Consider the following 16,820-nt stretch of genomic DNA (forward strand, 5'->3'; position numbering starts at 1 on the left):
TAAATTTTAACTACTTTCACTGCACTGTGCTGTGAAACATTCTATAACGAATGTGTTATTAAAAAAGAAAAAACATGGTTTGAAAGATTACAGTACTGAACAAATTTTTGCATTTGAGGCACTTGAATTTTTTTGTAACAAAATGGTTTACTTTAGGGTTTATATACAAAAAGGTTTTCTAAGCCGATAATTATGGATTGATTTTAATGAAATTTTCACAAATTTTAGACATAACTTGGATTTTAACATATATTTTTGAGTATGTTGTTCTTTCACGAGGTCGAGTAATAAGGAGTTTGACCATAGTTTGTACAGTAAGTGAGGTTTTATTGCCTTCAAGTACAGTAGAAGCTCGTTATAACGACAACTTTTTTAGCAACAAAAGCTCTCTATAACGATCTTTGTCGGTCCCTTGAAAATATGTTCTAAATTTACCGGTCCCTTAAAAAATGTGTCTGTTAAAAATAAGCTCTAAAATATTTTTTAACTAGTGGTCACGGCAAACTTCGTCTTGCCATCAAGTAGGCTGTTGAAAAACTCTATGGATCGTCCCATTCAAAATGACAGTTCCGTTCACTTTAGTTTTTGCAAAAAAAAAATCCTGGAATTTTTATGCACACAAACACGTCGGAACCCATGACGAACAAAACGGAGAAAGGCATTTCGTGACATGCAAACACCATTCCATTTTTATTTATATAGATTGATAGATAGATAGATAGAAGCTAGATAGATCTATTACGACGGTCCCTTGTTGAAGCTTAAAAATATCATTTGGAATACGTTTTCGATTTCTATCTTAATTGTAAGTTTAGTTAGATCATTCCGTAGGTGTATTTGATTTCAACTTCTAATGCGCTTGCTCCAACGTCAAGTTCTACGGAATCCCATGGAAATGTTGAAAGTTTGTTGATTTTGATTTCGATTTTTCACTCTGGTTGTAACCGTTGCTAGAAACGGTTGTCTTTTAGTGATCCCAACTGAGAAAAGTTATATAAGTCCGAAAATTGAGTCTAGTAAGAAAATAACCGCCACAGTTTGGTACTCTGTGTGGCAAATTCATTTCGATACTTCTCACAGATCAGGAAGAACCTGCGGCTGCGGAATCAGCTGAAGAACAGCCGATCCAAGATGCGGAACCGGCCCAAGAGGAAGCAGTAGCCGAAACGGTACCGGATCCTGAGCCAGCAGCGGAAACTGCTCCTGTCGCGGAACCAGAACCCCCAGCAGGACCTCCGGAAATTGCCGTTGAAGAGGCTGCTGGAGAGTCTGGAGGAGAGAACCTGGATAACGACGATGGAGAAAATGACGACGAGGAAGAGCATGAGCACGCCCATGAAGGTGTTCATGAAACCGAAGAAGAGGATGAACCCGAAGAGGAAATATCCGAAGAAGACTTGCTGCAGGTAATTCCGCATGGGTGGAAGAAGATTTGAGCAACGGGTCCCTTAGGGTATGCTCCAAATCTCCTTGAGGTAATGTAACGGTAGATATAACTATGTAACGTTTTTCTAGGTTTTGTTCCTTGTTTTGTATATTTTTTCAACCAATCGATAAGGTCTTTTGCGTCTTAAAATATGAATCACAGTGAATCTACTACGATTCGGTATCTGTTTATTTGTCTAGCACTGATCGTCAATGAAAGGACTCACTGTGCTTAGGCATGTCAAAGTGACAAGTTGTACTAAGGCGCAATAAACCATCCTTCATACTTTTTCATGTGCATTATATCTATGTAGCCTGTCCTTTTGTAGAGATATTTTTAGCCTTTGCATTTTGATAGATCAATATTTTGCTTGAACAAAAAAGTGGAACAGGATCCTTCAAGTTTTGAATTTTGCGATATGTATTTATTTCTTTCAAACAAATGCCGTTTGATCAAAATTGTGAGTGCGCAGTTGAAATTATTCAAATGCAACAAGTTTTGGCTTGATTGACGACAAGAATAATAAAAATCTATTTGAGCTGATTGAATCCTTAATTATCACGATTATTGTAATTAGAATTTTATTTTATTTAACGATCAGCTCTTGCTTTTTACTCAAATAATATTCAACATTTTTTACGACCTAGAGTAAAGTGGGGCAAAAGTTCGAGTGGGGTAAGAGTTTCTTTTTAAGATTTCTAGCTCAATTCAAAACAAATCTTTAAAATGTCATGGTGGTTCGAATGCTATTCAAGTAAGAGACTTTCAATCCAAATATCATAAACATCGATTGAGATTTGGGAAAGTTATGGCTATTTGTTGTTTTTCGACTTAAAAATTGTAATTTTTGATCAAACTTTCGTTGCATGGAACCAATTAAAGTAAAATCTTTTTCTATATTTTATGTAAGAGCGTTTCAAAGCCTATCATAAGGTTGCTTTGAGGTGTATTAGTTTTGCATAAATGCTTGAAAACAATTTTTGGCCCATAGTGGGGCAAAAGTTCGAATCAGCGGGGCAAAAGTTCGACCTATGTATAAAATCACGGAAAAATTTGCAAATTGCCTAAAATCCACATATTATCTTCAAATTTAGTTAAATTTGTCGGATCGGGTTAAAATTGTCACCAAAATTTTACATTCCCACTTAGTTTTGCGAAAAACTGCTATTTTTAAGTATATTACAATTAACACGGTTTTGGGCAATTGTTTGATGAAAATTTAGTGTGTATTTTTCGTCAAACTTAAGTTTACGGCTGGTGTAAAGTATGCCTGTCGTAAAAGGATCGATATTTTGTGTTTTAGCCAGCGAACTTTTGCCCCACACTAGATTCGAGCTCTTGCCCCACCGGTGGGGCAAAAGTTCGAATAAGACAATCAATTTTGAAACTGTTATAACTAAAAATGGGTAAATATTTTGACACAAGTTGGTTTAGCAAAATTATAGCCAATATGTTGAAGGTTCACTGTATGGTATTTGTTTTGTTTTAACTGCTATTGTTTTCCTGGAAACTTTGATTATACCACTAAGGTCGAACTTTTGCCCCACCTTACTCTATTTGTTTCTTTAAATTTTCTAGCCTTTTCACTCTTATGTATACTCAACGTAGTTTAGAATCTGATTTTCCTCCTCTTCTCTACGCCACTTTCCTTTTCAGAGTATAAACAGTTAGTGTCGCCATTCGGCTTAGAAGTGCCCTTTAGTGTGGATTGAAACTAGTTTTGCATGATGTTCGATATTTTTGTTTTGGCGTGCATCAATAGTTTCATGTTTTTGATAATCGATTTTTTTATTCGCATTTTAATAGCCAAGAAACTCATTTATTTCAGCTAAACACAGTTTACTTCCTCGGCTGAAAAGCATACTGTATGAGCGCATGTGAATAGCTGCTGAAAGTAGTTTATTTGAATCAGACTAAATAGCCAGTCAAGCTGGACTACGAGTGCAAAATTGTGTATGAAAAATGGACATACAAATAACACGTTGAAAACATCACACCAAAAAAGAACAGTCTGAAAGACCACCAGTCCACTCAAAGCGTACAAGTGGACCCTAAACTATTTTTGAACTCTTTTTTCTATTTTTGCCAATCCGTCGATTTGATTTTTTTGAATCCCGCCCGGAACGTGACGTGTTTTTTGTCGTTCGTATTACTGTTGTCGATCGTGTTACTACCGTTTGCGTTGGCTAACCTCGTAAACCCTGGAACATCATGACTGAATCACCTGACTCGCAGCGTCGTCGGGAGGAATGCGAGCGAAAGGCCCGCCGAGGGGAGATGGACCCCAGGTTGGAGTTCACCTTCCAGCTGCTGATGGACGCCACCGGATTGCCTCGGCATCAGATTATGGATCACATCTTCGAGGGAAACATGGTAAGTAGAAGATGACTGCCATATGTTCGTCGTTACCGGGCCACAGTACAGGAGCTGTTAAACACAGCACCGAACAGAGCAAAGAAGAAGAAGAAGAAGAAGATGACTAGCTAGGCTCAGCGTGCCCGAACCTGTGTTAGGCTATAACAACCACGTTCTGACAAAAACTACCTCAGGTGGAAGTCACTTGCCCTAGATTTCTTTAATATCAATCTGATACCTACATTTGGTGATAGGCGATGGGTTCATCTTCCTTTAGTGGAGTTGCACTATTCCTGCTACCAACCTCTAAGCTTTTTTTATCAATTATTTTTGAGAGACTACAACCTGGAAGTCATTCGTCCCTGTCCCAGGTGCAACTTCTAAGCGTTGTCTCTTTACTTGCGGTGAGATCACCTCTGATATCTTCTTGGTTGAAACATACGTCATCTTCCTTGTTGATGGGCATGTTTTTGATCTTTTAAATTTTTAGTATCATACATATTTAATATTTCTCACTTATTTTTCAACTGGCATCTAAAAAGAAGCTTTTGGTTAGCCAATTGAAGTAAGTTTAAACTTTCTAATGTTTTAAGAAAAATCTCTTTACTTTTTACGAAAAGTATGAGAATGGAACCTTGGAATTTTTGTAAGTTTGGCCACGTTCGGATGCAAATTCCCCTATTTCTATTTTAAAATGAACTCGCCCGAGTGCAGATATCGTTCAATTGAGGCATACTAACTGATTTATGACCAGATCTGACCATATAACATAATATAATTCGTCCCCTTGATACTAGAACTAGATAACTCGAAAATTCAAATTTCGAACTATTCATCATTGAAAGTTTGACCGTTTCACTAGGCGTTTCACTAGATAATCACAGAGAATATGATTGTAATATTTTGAATCATACGCCTTCTTCTTCTTTCTGGCGTTACGTGCCAACTGGGACAAAGCCTGCTTCTCAGCTTAGTGTTCTTATGAGCAATTCCACAGTAATTAACTGAGAGCTTTCTATGCCAATTGACCATTTTTGCATGTGTATATCGTGTGGCAGGTACGACGATACTCTATGCCCTGGGATGTCGAGAAAATTTCCAACCCGAAAAGATCCTCGACCAGTGGGATTCAAACCCACGACCCTCAGCTTGGTCTTGCTGAATAGCTGCGCGTTTACCGCTACGGCTATCTGGGCCCCATCACACGCCTATGATCTGTGAATATCTGGCAGATTCAATTAAGATTTATGTTTCGTTGAATTCAAATCTAAAAACGAAATTTCGATTTCGTCAGAAAATCCTCCAGAAATGCCACTAGAGATTTCTCCAGGGGCAAGCATTCTACCTTGGATATTCTTTGAAGTTTTACCAGAAATTCCAACATGGATCTCTCCAGGAATTTCAACAGGGTTTATTTTAAGTATTCCACCAGAGATTCCTTCAAGCATTCCATCAGAGATTTCTCAAGAATTACACCATGAATGTCTCCAGGAATTCTACCAGAGAATTCACCTGGGGTTTTATTAGGTAGTCATATTTCATCAGATATTCGTTCATTAAGACCAGGGCTTGACCAGGTTGGCTTGACACATATGTTCAGACACAAATTGGCCACTTTGTCGTAAATTTGAGGCATCCTGGGGACCCAAAATAATTATTTCAAGGGTCAAACAGATGCAGGACACAAGGTCAATCGTTTCTCAAAAGGTTTACGCTGATGCGTTTTTCTTAAAATTCCTTGATATAGTGGCCACATTATAGCCGATTCAGGAAAGCTTGTAATTTGCCTACCTCCAGGGGCACAGAAGTACAGCACCCTTTTCAACCGACCTGACCCAGTAACCCACCTGAATAACTCCGGACACATGAACATTCCCGAAATCCTTTGGCCACTTTCAGAAACTAGATATGTGTGCCAGTATACTGACAAAAAATAATTTAAATCCGTTAAGTACTCGCAGTTTATTATTCGCGGAGCGAAGTTTGTTATGATGGCTTGACGACTAAGGGTTTATCGTTGTTGATAAATGACGACTAAGGGTTTATCGTCGCATGATAAAGAACAACCACGATGCATCATTTGTTTTATCATGATCACTAGATTTCCATCCTTGCTCAGGCCTATACGGGTTAAAATACTCACCTAAAGTTTAGAACTTTAGAAATTTCTCTAGTAATTCCTCCGGGATTTTCTTAAAAGATTGTTCCAGCTATTCTTTCTGGGATTTCTTCCACATATGCCTCTATGCGTTCATGATTGCTTTTTGAGATTATCGAGGGATTCTGACTGGAATCTATCAAGCTATTTCTTTTATAATAATCTAGATTTTTTCATGGACGGGGTTGGTGGGCTAATGACTATCGCTACTGCTTCATAAGAAGGGGTTCAATTACAGGCCCGCCCCTCTTCTCGTACTTTGTAGTTGTATCTTTCATTTGCTTCTATCTTCCGCCCTTAATCTATAACAGTTGATCTATTCATTCATAGCATTTGTTAGAAACTTCAAATATCTCTTGCATAAAAAACCACCCCTACACCTTCCCGCATGAACTGGCGTAGATGCAGCGGTATATCCGATCTATAGTGGGCCAGTTTTAAATGTATAATCAATTTTTCTCCCTTCCCCTCATTGGTATGTATTTTGACGTGACGTGATAAGCACTATTATTGGATGAATTTTTCGACAAGAACCCTTGAAGAATTTTACCAAGAAGAAATTTCCTTGGACAATTACAATAAGAATTTTTGGAACCATCCTTATTACAGCAACCCGGACTAGAATTCTCGATGAAAATCAATAAGAAATCACAGGAGTTATTAAAAGTAAATTGAGTTGCACAATTTATAAATATCCCTTATAGAAGTTCCTTGATAATCTCTGTTGCGTGGAGGAATTTCTGAAGGAATTCCTGGAATTACACGGGTAGAAATCAGAATTCCAAATAATATAATCATGATTATGACACATTATATCATGATATCAGTGTGTTTTCGTCTTTTGAAATACACCATTATTTGGAATCATGATATCATAAGTCACGCGCGTTATGTTTTTGTAGCTGATGCTCGGAATCATGCATCAAATGCTTAAAATGATGATTCACGCATCCATTTACGATCTACTTATTTTGTCAGTCAACCCGACAAAATAAAAAAAAATCATAGATCGGGATTCAAACCAAAAACTTTTTGATTGAGAGCCAAGTACCTAACCACTCAACCAATTCATTGTGTTTAACAAGCATACAAATTATTTATAATTTTCATACAAAAATCATATCATGAGGAAAGAGGGGTCTAGAAATAGATAAAATTATCTGACGTCCTTATGAAGAATCATGTTTATGTCTCCAGGAATCATGATTTGCCGTATGATTTTAGGTCAATGTGCGTTGATCGCCGTGCAACGTATAATGTGAAAACTTATTGACTTTTCTCGGTTCAAAAGGACGATCTACTACTCTTCAGCCATCTTCAGACGTACCGAGCTGGCTCTGACTTTATCCTTTCGTCGAGCCAAATAAACTGTAAATGATTCTAAATCATATATCTCTATATTTTAAGGAATTTACCAATTTATGTATTTCATGACTTGTAAGCCAAGGTGTGGGAATCATATTTTTATCCGTGTAAACCTGAAATGTAATGACATCTCTGGAGTCATTCACAGAGTTTTCTCTTCTTCAAGTTTCTTGTACGCTTTTAAGAACTGATCAAAAATGCCTAGTAATCGATTCCTCATATAATCGTTCCAGCTTGACGAGATCAACCAGCTCTTCCTCCCAAATATGCGCAACAAGCTGATGTGGTTCTACCAGGAGGTGGACGAGGTCGATCAGCCCGCCGAACGAGACATCAGCAAGCCCGGTCCTTCGAGGGCGGGAGCTTCCAGTTCGTCAAAAACACCGCAAGGTGCATCGGGAGCGGCCCACCACAAGCAGCACAAACTGTTCATCACTGATGGGTGGAGCTGTGCCTTCACCGGAATCTGTATCTACATGTTCCGCATCAACATCCAGAAGCAACTACCGGAGGAAGGTTTCCACAAGGACTTGTGAGTGTTATCTTGGACGATTATGCTTTTTATTTTCGAGCCCACTCGTTTGGAGTTTTGTTTCGTTTCGATTTAGATTCATTAGTTTAGCTGGGAAATCTCGGAAAATAGCCGACACTCTTTCGGAATTGCCTGACTGGAGGCGGTTCACGTGCGGGCAGATCCAATAAGGACCACTCCGTATCGGGCAATATAATCCACTCTGGCTAAATTGGTATCAATGATGGGGAAAAGTGCTGTAGAAAAATGAAAGACCACGTCGCGGGTGAATTTGCATAAAGATTAGTTTTTCTTGTGTCCCCTTTTCACCTGTCGATCGGGTTGACAAAGTGATGATTTTAGCGAAACGACGCGTGAGATGTTGTTTAGTCTTCAATTATGAGCTGCTTCAATTCATTTTGATAACAGTTTTTCAGGAATAGTTGATTCTGGATGACTGAACTTGAGTCATGATAGGATGCTTCTGGTTCAGTGGTTCACAAAGCTGGTCTGAGTAACCTATATTATTACATACAGTTATATTTTTTATTTTGTTCCCAATTAATTATACTACGCAACACTGGTTCACGCACTTTGACCATTTGCAATGCATTCAATAGATTTTGGTTCTCTGATATCAAATCTGTTCACACAATTTTCGTAACACAGTACTTAACATTTTTTTAGAAAAATGTTTTTTAAATCACAAATTTTCATATTTGCGTGGAAACCTAACGGTTTTGTTCCACAACAGTCAATTGCTTCTGCTTTTCGAAATTCGTAATTATGGCTGTTTTGTTGTTGAAAAGAATAGTAATCGCCTACCATGAAGTGTGAGAAATTACTTAGTAGATATGCTCAAGAAAGTCAATTTTCTTTGATCGTAACACGCAGTATAAAAGAAATGTGATTTTAAAAGGAGTCTCTATACCATTCCTTAACCTATTCGAACAAGAATTGTTTTTACTTTTCCTGAGCGAAACAACATACAGCGGGGATTTGCTGGTTGGAACACGACTGCCCTCCAACTAGCGAATGCGACTTGTTTGTTGGGACGACTGACAGCTAGTGAAAATGCTCTAGATTCACGTATTAGGACAGCAAATCGCCACGAAACGCACATATACATATACAATTGTTCTTTATATGGAGACTTCAATGCGACGGTGCTCAGACGTAAAAGTAAGTTTGACATCTACTCTGAAACTGTCGTGTAACGCTGGAAAAAAATGCAAATCAGCGTGCCCAAACTATTACAAATGGTTGAAATACGTGAAAAAAAGGTTGAATTTGTCGTTTAGTGCTACCGCACGTTACTTTCAAAAAGTTATTTACTCCCACCCCATATATCAACCCACGAAATAATAACCCGCGAACATCAGATGACGCACAGGAAACAGAATTCATCGCGCGTTTTTTCTCTGATCGAACCTTGCAGTTACCAAGGTGTTAATTTAAATTTAACTGAAACGAAGTAATTGCTATAACGTTCGATCCAGAAGCGTGATTTGACATTATCCTGGCGGTTCCGATGGTCAACATTCAACAGGTCTCCAGTCGCTAGCCAGTCACTATGGGCGATCAGGTGGCCAAACATCGAAAACATTACTTGTTCTGATAGGATTTTCTTGTTGATTATTTAGTATCAAATACTTCTATGGAGATATCTCTTTCTGATCTTTTGTAGTTTTGTTGATACAGTATGCCAAAGTTGATGTTTTTTTAGAAAAATATAGCTCTATATATTTGCACTTTTCCATTTAGAGCATTACATTATATTTTGTTTAAATATGTAATTTGAAAAAAGAACATCAAATTTGAATCCCAAAGCTCATAAATTTGATGACAAACATATTTCTGGCCACCAGACTACACGGTGTCTGTCCATAGTGTCCAGTCACGGCGAGGCGACGAAGAAACGCGGTCGAGATTAAAAATATGAAAATGTGTTTAATGAAGAGTGAAATGGAAAGGAATGAAATTAATTTATCCACATTTTTACACAGACTTTCTTCCGGAAGATCAAATTAGACACGCCGCTGGACCCGTTTGGGAGCGTCGTCCGTCGTCGCAGCTATAGGGCCCTTAGTAGCGAGTTGTAGTTGTTCGCGATGCGGAGGTGTTGCGTTGTTATTTTTGTAACGAACAATTATCATTGTCGGTCGACTCAATCAGACGAAGGTGCAGCAGCGGTTGTTTAACTTTTTGATTCGTTAATTACTGCTGATGCGAAACGTTCGTGGTAAATGTAGTAGAAGCGGAATGGTTACTATCATCTAGTACTTTCAACAAATTTCAACAAATAATTTGCAAACGTGGTGTCAAAAATTCACAGTTAGAAGTGATGTATGCTTGAAGGTGAGTTTTGTATCAAACTAAAAATAACGAAGATGAGAATCATGTTACCAAAAGGCTTTTGAACGAAGAGATAAAAAATCATAATAAAATTTGTACGAGCATTATTACTTTGTATCCTTTGGCTGTCTTCAGTGTCGTGTACTAGACCCGACCTGGGAGGGAGAAACCGATACAAAATTTATATACCGTTTTGTTCATATTACGGACATTTAAGGACTCAGTGAAGTATAACCCAGCATAGAGCATACAAAATAAATCATTATGTATGAAACCTTAGCGTTATCGAGTGTAGGAAGCCCTTATCTTTCGAATGGTGGGTAAATAATACGCTTCGGCAACTTGAATAATTTTAAATAAATCAAAATGTGTGGCCTTTGCATGGTTCTTATTCCGGACGCTTCCTCACTTTTGCCTCATATTCCGGACACTTTGAATCGAATTCCGGACAGCTCATGATAATCATTAATGGAACAGTCAAATCATCAATTGAAATTGTCAAACCACTAAATAGACATCCAAGGTAGTTGAGCATTATAAATTTACGAAGATATATATGGAAAAAGCTTACTAAAAAGAGCCTCGAAATTGAGAACTTTTGAACGGCAAAAATTGAAACATTTCATGTGAAATGTTTCCCATACAAAGTAGAGTGTCCGGAATTTGAAGCTGTCCGTAATATGAATCAAAACAGTACGTCATAGTGAGCCGAGATTCTGCTGTCACGAACTGTCACCGTGAGCCCAGATCTTAAAGAATGGACAAACTTGATAAAAGCGCGTAATTGATCAAAATATATGTTTGCATTTCATCAAAGTTGACAACAATCGGTTGAAAAACAATTCCTGCACACCCAAAACCAATGCCGACGATAGCACTTTTTAATTTGATCGCATGAAAAGTATTGAAACACGCATCTTTAACTGTTTTCCAATCAAAATTAAAATTCAATGAGCATAAAACTATGGCCCTTTTTCCAAGTTTGTCTAGAATTCACTCAGAAATAAATTGTCATTAATGCATATTTTTCATGCAAAATGCAGGTTTGCCTGAATGAACATAAAATATCTAAAATGCGAGAAGACAGAGTAAACTTTATGCAGTTTAGTTTACCAATGACTTTTTTATGTTATTTTTAATCTAAAACCTAGATTTGTCAGCCATTATAAAATACATAATTTTCATGCATTTTAAGACTTATTTGAGCTGCTTCAGAATGATGATTATTGCGATCGTTAAAAATTCCAAAATTAAAATAACAGCTCATTACGTTAAGCCGATCATGAGTCACACTGTATTTTTATTGACTTTATTCATATACACTAAAAATCACAAAATAAATTACATATATTACCATCATTTCATTTGAGGTGGCAATCAGTAGTACTTTTTTTACAACTACTTGGCTGGTGGATCATGAGCAGGCGATTATTATATTCCGGGTGAGAGCATAACCCCGGAGAGTCCTTCATTGAACAGGTGGTAGCGCTAGTCTATGTGATGTTCATAATCTCTCGTAAAGTATATAGCGGATTGGCGGACCGGTGATTGGAAATAATTGTAATCTGCTCGAACATCCTGACTGAAAAGTGATTTCTGGAAAATAAGTAGTTTTGTTGATAAGGGATTTTATTCAGATGAATTTGACTATCTCTCTTACCATTTTGCTTATTATTTTATGGTGCTTGTGAACCAGATAAACGTTTACAATTTATTAATTACTCTATTTCTTTGCTGCGGAAATTTTTCTATCATGGCGGACCGGCCTGATACTGAATTTGACTATCAATCTAAAATGTATCTATTTTATTTCTTCAACCAATGTAGTAAAAATAAATCTGTAATTTAGTCGAAAAATGCATGTATTGTAGAATTTGCAATGAATAAATCTTGTTAAGTTCTGAAATGCATGAAATTAAGTCACTGAGTGAATTTCGTGATTTCTGAAAGATCGAAGGTACACAATAAAAGAGCGGAAGTTATCTTGCAATTTGGAAAAGTGTTCTGTCATAAAGGGTGTCCACGATGAAATTGCCACAAACAAAATTTATTCGCAAAATTCAAGTTTTCATCCGATTGCCATCAAATTTTCAGGGATTGAAAAATAACTATTAAACTTCATTTTACCAATATACTCGTATTTTATTTACAGTCCATACGCAAATGCCCACACCTTGGCCTTAACTCCGGCCATAGGATTCTGAACAACCTGTGAATCAACCGTTTTTTTGCATGTGAACCCATGCTTTCTTCAGTTCCTTGACTGTCTTCACTACCTACCAGGTAACAATTTGATGCTGCTTAAACGCTTTTCTAACTAATTTAAATCAGCCTTTGTTTGAATAATAGCTGTTCAAAGTCTCCACACACTTTTGTTCAGCTTTTAAACATCTTATTCTGGCGATTTTATTCGGCCTTAGGCCTAATTGAAGCTTTATGAAAGGCTGAACAAAGGCTTAGCATGCGCTTATCCAAGCTCCTTTGAATGACTATTATTATATTTTTAGAGCAGATGTCAAACTTCGAAAGCTTAACGATCGCTTATTCATACTTTATTCAACAATAAACCAAAAAAGTGTAAACATATTTACAGGTTCATGGTTTTGGGGTTTGTCAATGCCACTAACAATTCCAAACACATAGTGGATATATGTGGTGTGATTTAAAGACAAAGATGATGAATTATGAACAGTTGAGAATTGAACTGGGATCCATCGATTTATAACCACTTACCTTGACATCTGCTCCACATGGAACTGCATAAACATTACTCAAAGCAAGAGAATAACTTATCAACTTGTCTGAATAAGGGTTATATTGAAGGTTGCTTTGAGGCTGGAGAAGTGATACTATGCAAAAACTCTTAACTGTCAAAAGTGTGTTGTGATTTTTGTCTTCAAACAAAATCCCCGATAACTTTCGATTACCATTGTTTAATTGTTGTCAACGCAAATTGATAATGATTACGGATAAATTATTTGTACCGTTTCGTTCAGTAAACTAAAGGTGTGATGAAGAAAAGTTCGTGCTCGAGTGTAGTTATTTCAGCTATTATCAAACAAGCCCATCGATGCCGAAGTCAGAAGTTTTTTGCTTACGAAAGTCCTGTTTGCGTTCAAATCATCTAAATGGCGGTACTGTTCGCAATACAAATTACATATTCATCAACCAATTGATGGTTTGGGTTCTGTCACAATAATTGTCTACCTCGCGATTTGCAGATTTGTTTCTCGAAAAATTCGATGAAACTGTTTTTCAAGAAACATGAATTTCGTGTACGATCCATACTTTACTGTGTATATTATTGTTGAACTACGGCGGTACAATAATTAGATTATGGATGATGATTTGATTATATTTTTAAATAATCTTAATACCATTTCATTCGCGTTGGCTGAACAAATGTGGAAAACTATAGATGACAAATAGTTTATTCAGCTTGATATTCAGCTATGAGTGTACTGCTGAATAAGAGCGCTTAATAAGCTCATATTCATTTTAGTGATCAGCTATCAAACTGTTCAGCCTTGTACACCAATCAGGCAATGTTCAGCAAATACTCTTGCTGTTTGGCTTTCATTGTTACTTGGGTTAGGTCTAAGGAGGTGCTGCTTCATAATCACCCAGTACTTCTCGATGTGTTGGGAGGGTTGAAGATTTTCGGCACGAAATTGACCTTATTGTCCGCAAACCACTTCAGCACGTCCTTGGAGTAGTGGCATGAGGCCAAATCCGGCCAGAAGATTGTTGAGACGTTGTGGGCCTTCAGGAGAGGAAGCAACCGCTTCTGGAGGCACTCTTTCATATACACCTGTCCGTTCATCGTGTTCTGGGTCATGAAAGGTGCACTCCGCTTCCCGCACGTGCAGATGGCTTGCCAAACCAGGAATTTCTTCGCAAATTTGGACATCTTCTGAGTGCGAACATGCTCCGGAACGCTGAACTTATGCTTGGCCGTGAAAAACAGGTTGCCGAGAATCTGTTTGAAGTCGGCCTTCACATATGTTTCGTCGTCCATGATGCAGCATTCAACTTTCGTCAGCATGTTGAGGTACAACTTCCTGGCACGGATTTTGGCGGACTTGTTCTGCTTCTCGTCGCGATTAGGGGCCTTTTGTACCTTGAACGTTCGAAGCCCAGCCTTAGTTTTGGCCTTCTGAACAAAACTTCGGCTTAGGTGCAGGTTCTTAGCCAAATCCCGAACGGAGGCGTTCGGGTTTCGGTTGAAGGCCCCAACTATGCGGTTGTGATTTTTGGTGTTGTACGGAATACTTTTTCCTACACTTCTGGGCTTCCGATCGGTGGTCAATCGTTCCTCGAACCGCTTAATCACTCGCGACACCGTGGAATTCGCGATTCCCAACGTTTTAGCGATGGAATGATGCGAGAGATCCTTGTTCTCGTGATGAATGCGCAAGATTTTATCACGCACGAGCTGTTCTTTCGACTCCATTTCCGTGAGTTTTGATCACAGGACTTTAAAACTTGCAGGATGTAAATAATGCACTATGAACTAAATCCACCCAAATTTTTATTAAATTCTACCCAACGGTTAAAAAGTTAGAGCAATTTCATAGTGTGGCAATTTCATCGTGGACACGTGTGTTATTAACAATAATATACATATTTCGTGTGTAGTGCCTGCACGCAGAAAATTCTTGCATGATTGACATGCATTCTTGCATGATTGACAACAAGCGATGTTGGAGTAGATGTAAGTTAATGTGCTCTCACTCTCAAGATAGTGGTTGGAATTCCTGCTCCCATTTTTATTTACATTTTGTCGCATTTTTGCAATGTCGATAAAGAAGATTCGTGCCGGTTTCGACAACACAATATCAACAATAATACCATTGTCATGATTGTATATTAATATTGAGTCAATCATATCTATGATTGATTAGTTAAACCTAGCATAGATATTGTTGAACAATTTTAATGTATGGTTGACTGAAATCCAATGTCAAATATGATTGATCTACCAGCAAATATGATTGACTGGGCAATACTTTTTTCTCCGTGTGTGCCTCCCTCCCAGGACCTGAATAGGCAGCGCTAGTGAGCATGAAGCTTTTGTTTTGCGGATATCTCAGCATCCTTTAAACTTTCGCATCATTGACTGGAGTTAAGCTGCAGTTTGCTCATCACAAAACGGAAGTGGTGATCTGGGCAGTACGAGATCAACTTCGGAGGACACGCAATCTAATCGAAACGCTTTCTAAAGTACCTCGGAATAATGGTCGACGACAGGCTAAACATAAACAGCCACGTAGACTATGCCTGCGAAAAGGCAGCGCAAGTAGCTAACTCTGTAGCTAGGATCATGCCTATAGTAACCGATCTCGAACGAATATTTTGCGGACGATGGACAGTACATCCATTCGCCAAGAAAATCGATCACAGAATACCGAGTGCACGCTTCTCTTCAACAAGCCAGCCTCAACTTTTCAACCGTTGATGAAGACGCGAAGAAATCATACATATACATTAACATAACGGCGGTTATGCACATTCCATTTCGTTTCCTTCTACACACGGCATGCGTGTGAAAATAACAAGCTCATACATCTACACAACTAGCTTGCCTCTAGCCAAAAATGAAAGCTCATTGTAACCGAAGCTTAACGGCGAGACATTCTAGCGATAATACACTTTTAAATATTTTCATCCACAAATTGTTTCAATTAAATCATAAATAATTTACCATATGCATCATTATCACTACAATGCCCAACATTGGAAAACCAAGAAGCAGTACGAGACGTCTTCTGGCGACCATCGTCCATATTGAAATACGGAGTCCCAGCTTGGGCTGCAGGCTCGTTCCTAACGTGTCGGTGTGGACGATCAGAATACATGGAGGAGTTAACTTCGCCCTGACCAAGTTTTTGTCAGGCCATGGATGCTTTCGGAAATATCTGCTCAGATTCGAAAACGCAGTGTCTTTGCATTGCCCGGACAGTTCAAACAATGTGGAGGAGACACCGGAGCATGTTATATTCGACTGCCCCCGATTCGAAGCGAGATGATGTCAGGAACCGCAAGCATCCTAAATCCGGACAACATTGTGCAGAACATGTGCCAGCATGAAAGCAAGCGGTGAACAGAGGGATATTGCAGATTATGTCGTCGCTTCAAAGGAGATGGCTTGAAGTCCAGAGAGCTCCAGGCCGCGAGCGGAGATACCTAGTTCCTCCGTCGGGGACTAGATTGAGTAAAGCGGGCGTAGCATAGTATCAGTAATAAATCGTAGGGGCGCCTGCAAACCGAAAGTCATCATCCAACCGGAATCGCAGAACCGACCCCGGTACTTGGCCGACCAACTTCGAGTCGGAGTAGGCTGAATCCACTGGTGGGGTCTAGCTGAGTAATTAGCGAAACAGCACCGGCAAATGGTCGTCGGGGCGCCTGTGAATAGGAAGTTTCCGTCCACCGGAATCGCAGGAGCTGCCCGGCCAGCTTCGGAGTAGACTACGTCCAACGTCGGAAACTTGTTGAGTAGATCGCTGACCGGAATCGCAGGACCGACCTTGGCATCCGTTCGGATAGCATCGGTTCAGGAGATCTTCCGCTGCCGGGGAAATCTTCGTCAGAGTAGGATAAATAGATCAACCGCCGGGCACTACTCTGAGTAGTACGTAACGTATAAC

General features: G+C 38.7%; 1 protein-coding gene across 1 annotated transcript in view; it reads left to right on the plus strand.

Moving 5' to 3' along the window:
• Positions 1-931: 931 nt before the first annotated feature.
• Positions 932-16,820, plus strand: part of LOC5572569 (dynein heavy chain 5, axonemal) — a gene marked incomplete at its 5' end in the record, with an annotated part of 89,757 nt that continues 73,868 nt past the window's right edge. Inside the window, 4 exons of the mRNA XM_001654035.2 lie at positions 932-1,016; positions 1,081-1,406; positions 3,662-3,799; positions 7,538-7,836. Coding sequence (XP_001654085.2) covers positions 932-1,016; positions 1,081-1,406; positions 3,662-3,799; positions 7,538-7,836 — 848 coding nt within the window. The remainder of the gene's footprint in view (positions 1,017-1,080; positions 1,407-3,661; positions 3,800-7,537; positions 7,837-16,820) is intronic.

Source organism: Aedes aegypti, chromosome 3, assembly GCF_002204515.2.
Source record: "Aedes aegypti strain LVP_AGWG chromosome 3, AaegL5.0 Primary Assembly, whole genome shotgun sequence".
Lineage (NCBI taxonomy): Eukaryota > Metazoa > Arthropoda > Insecta > Diptera > Culicidae > Aedes > Aedes aegypti.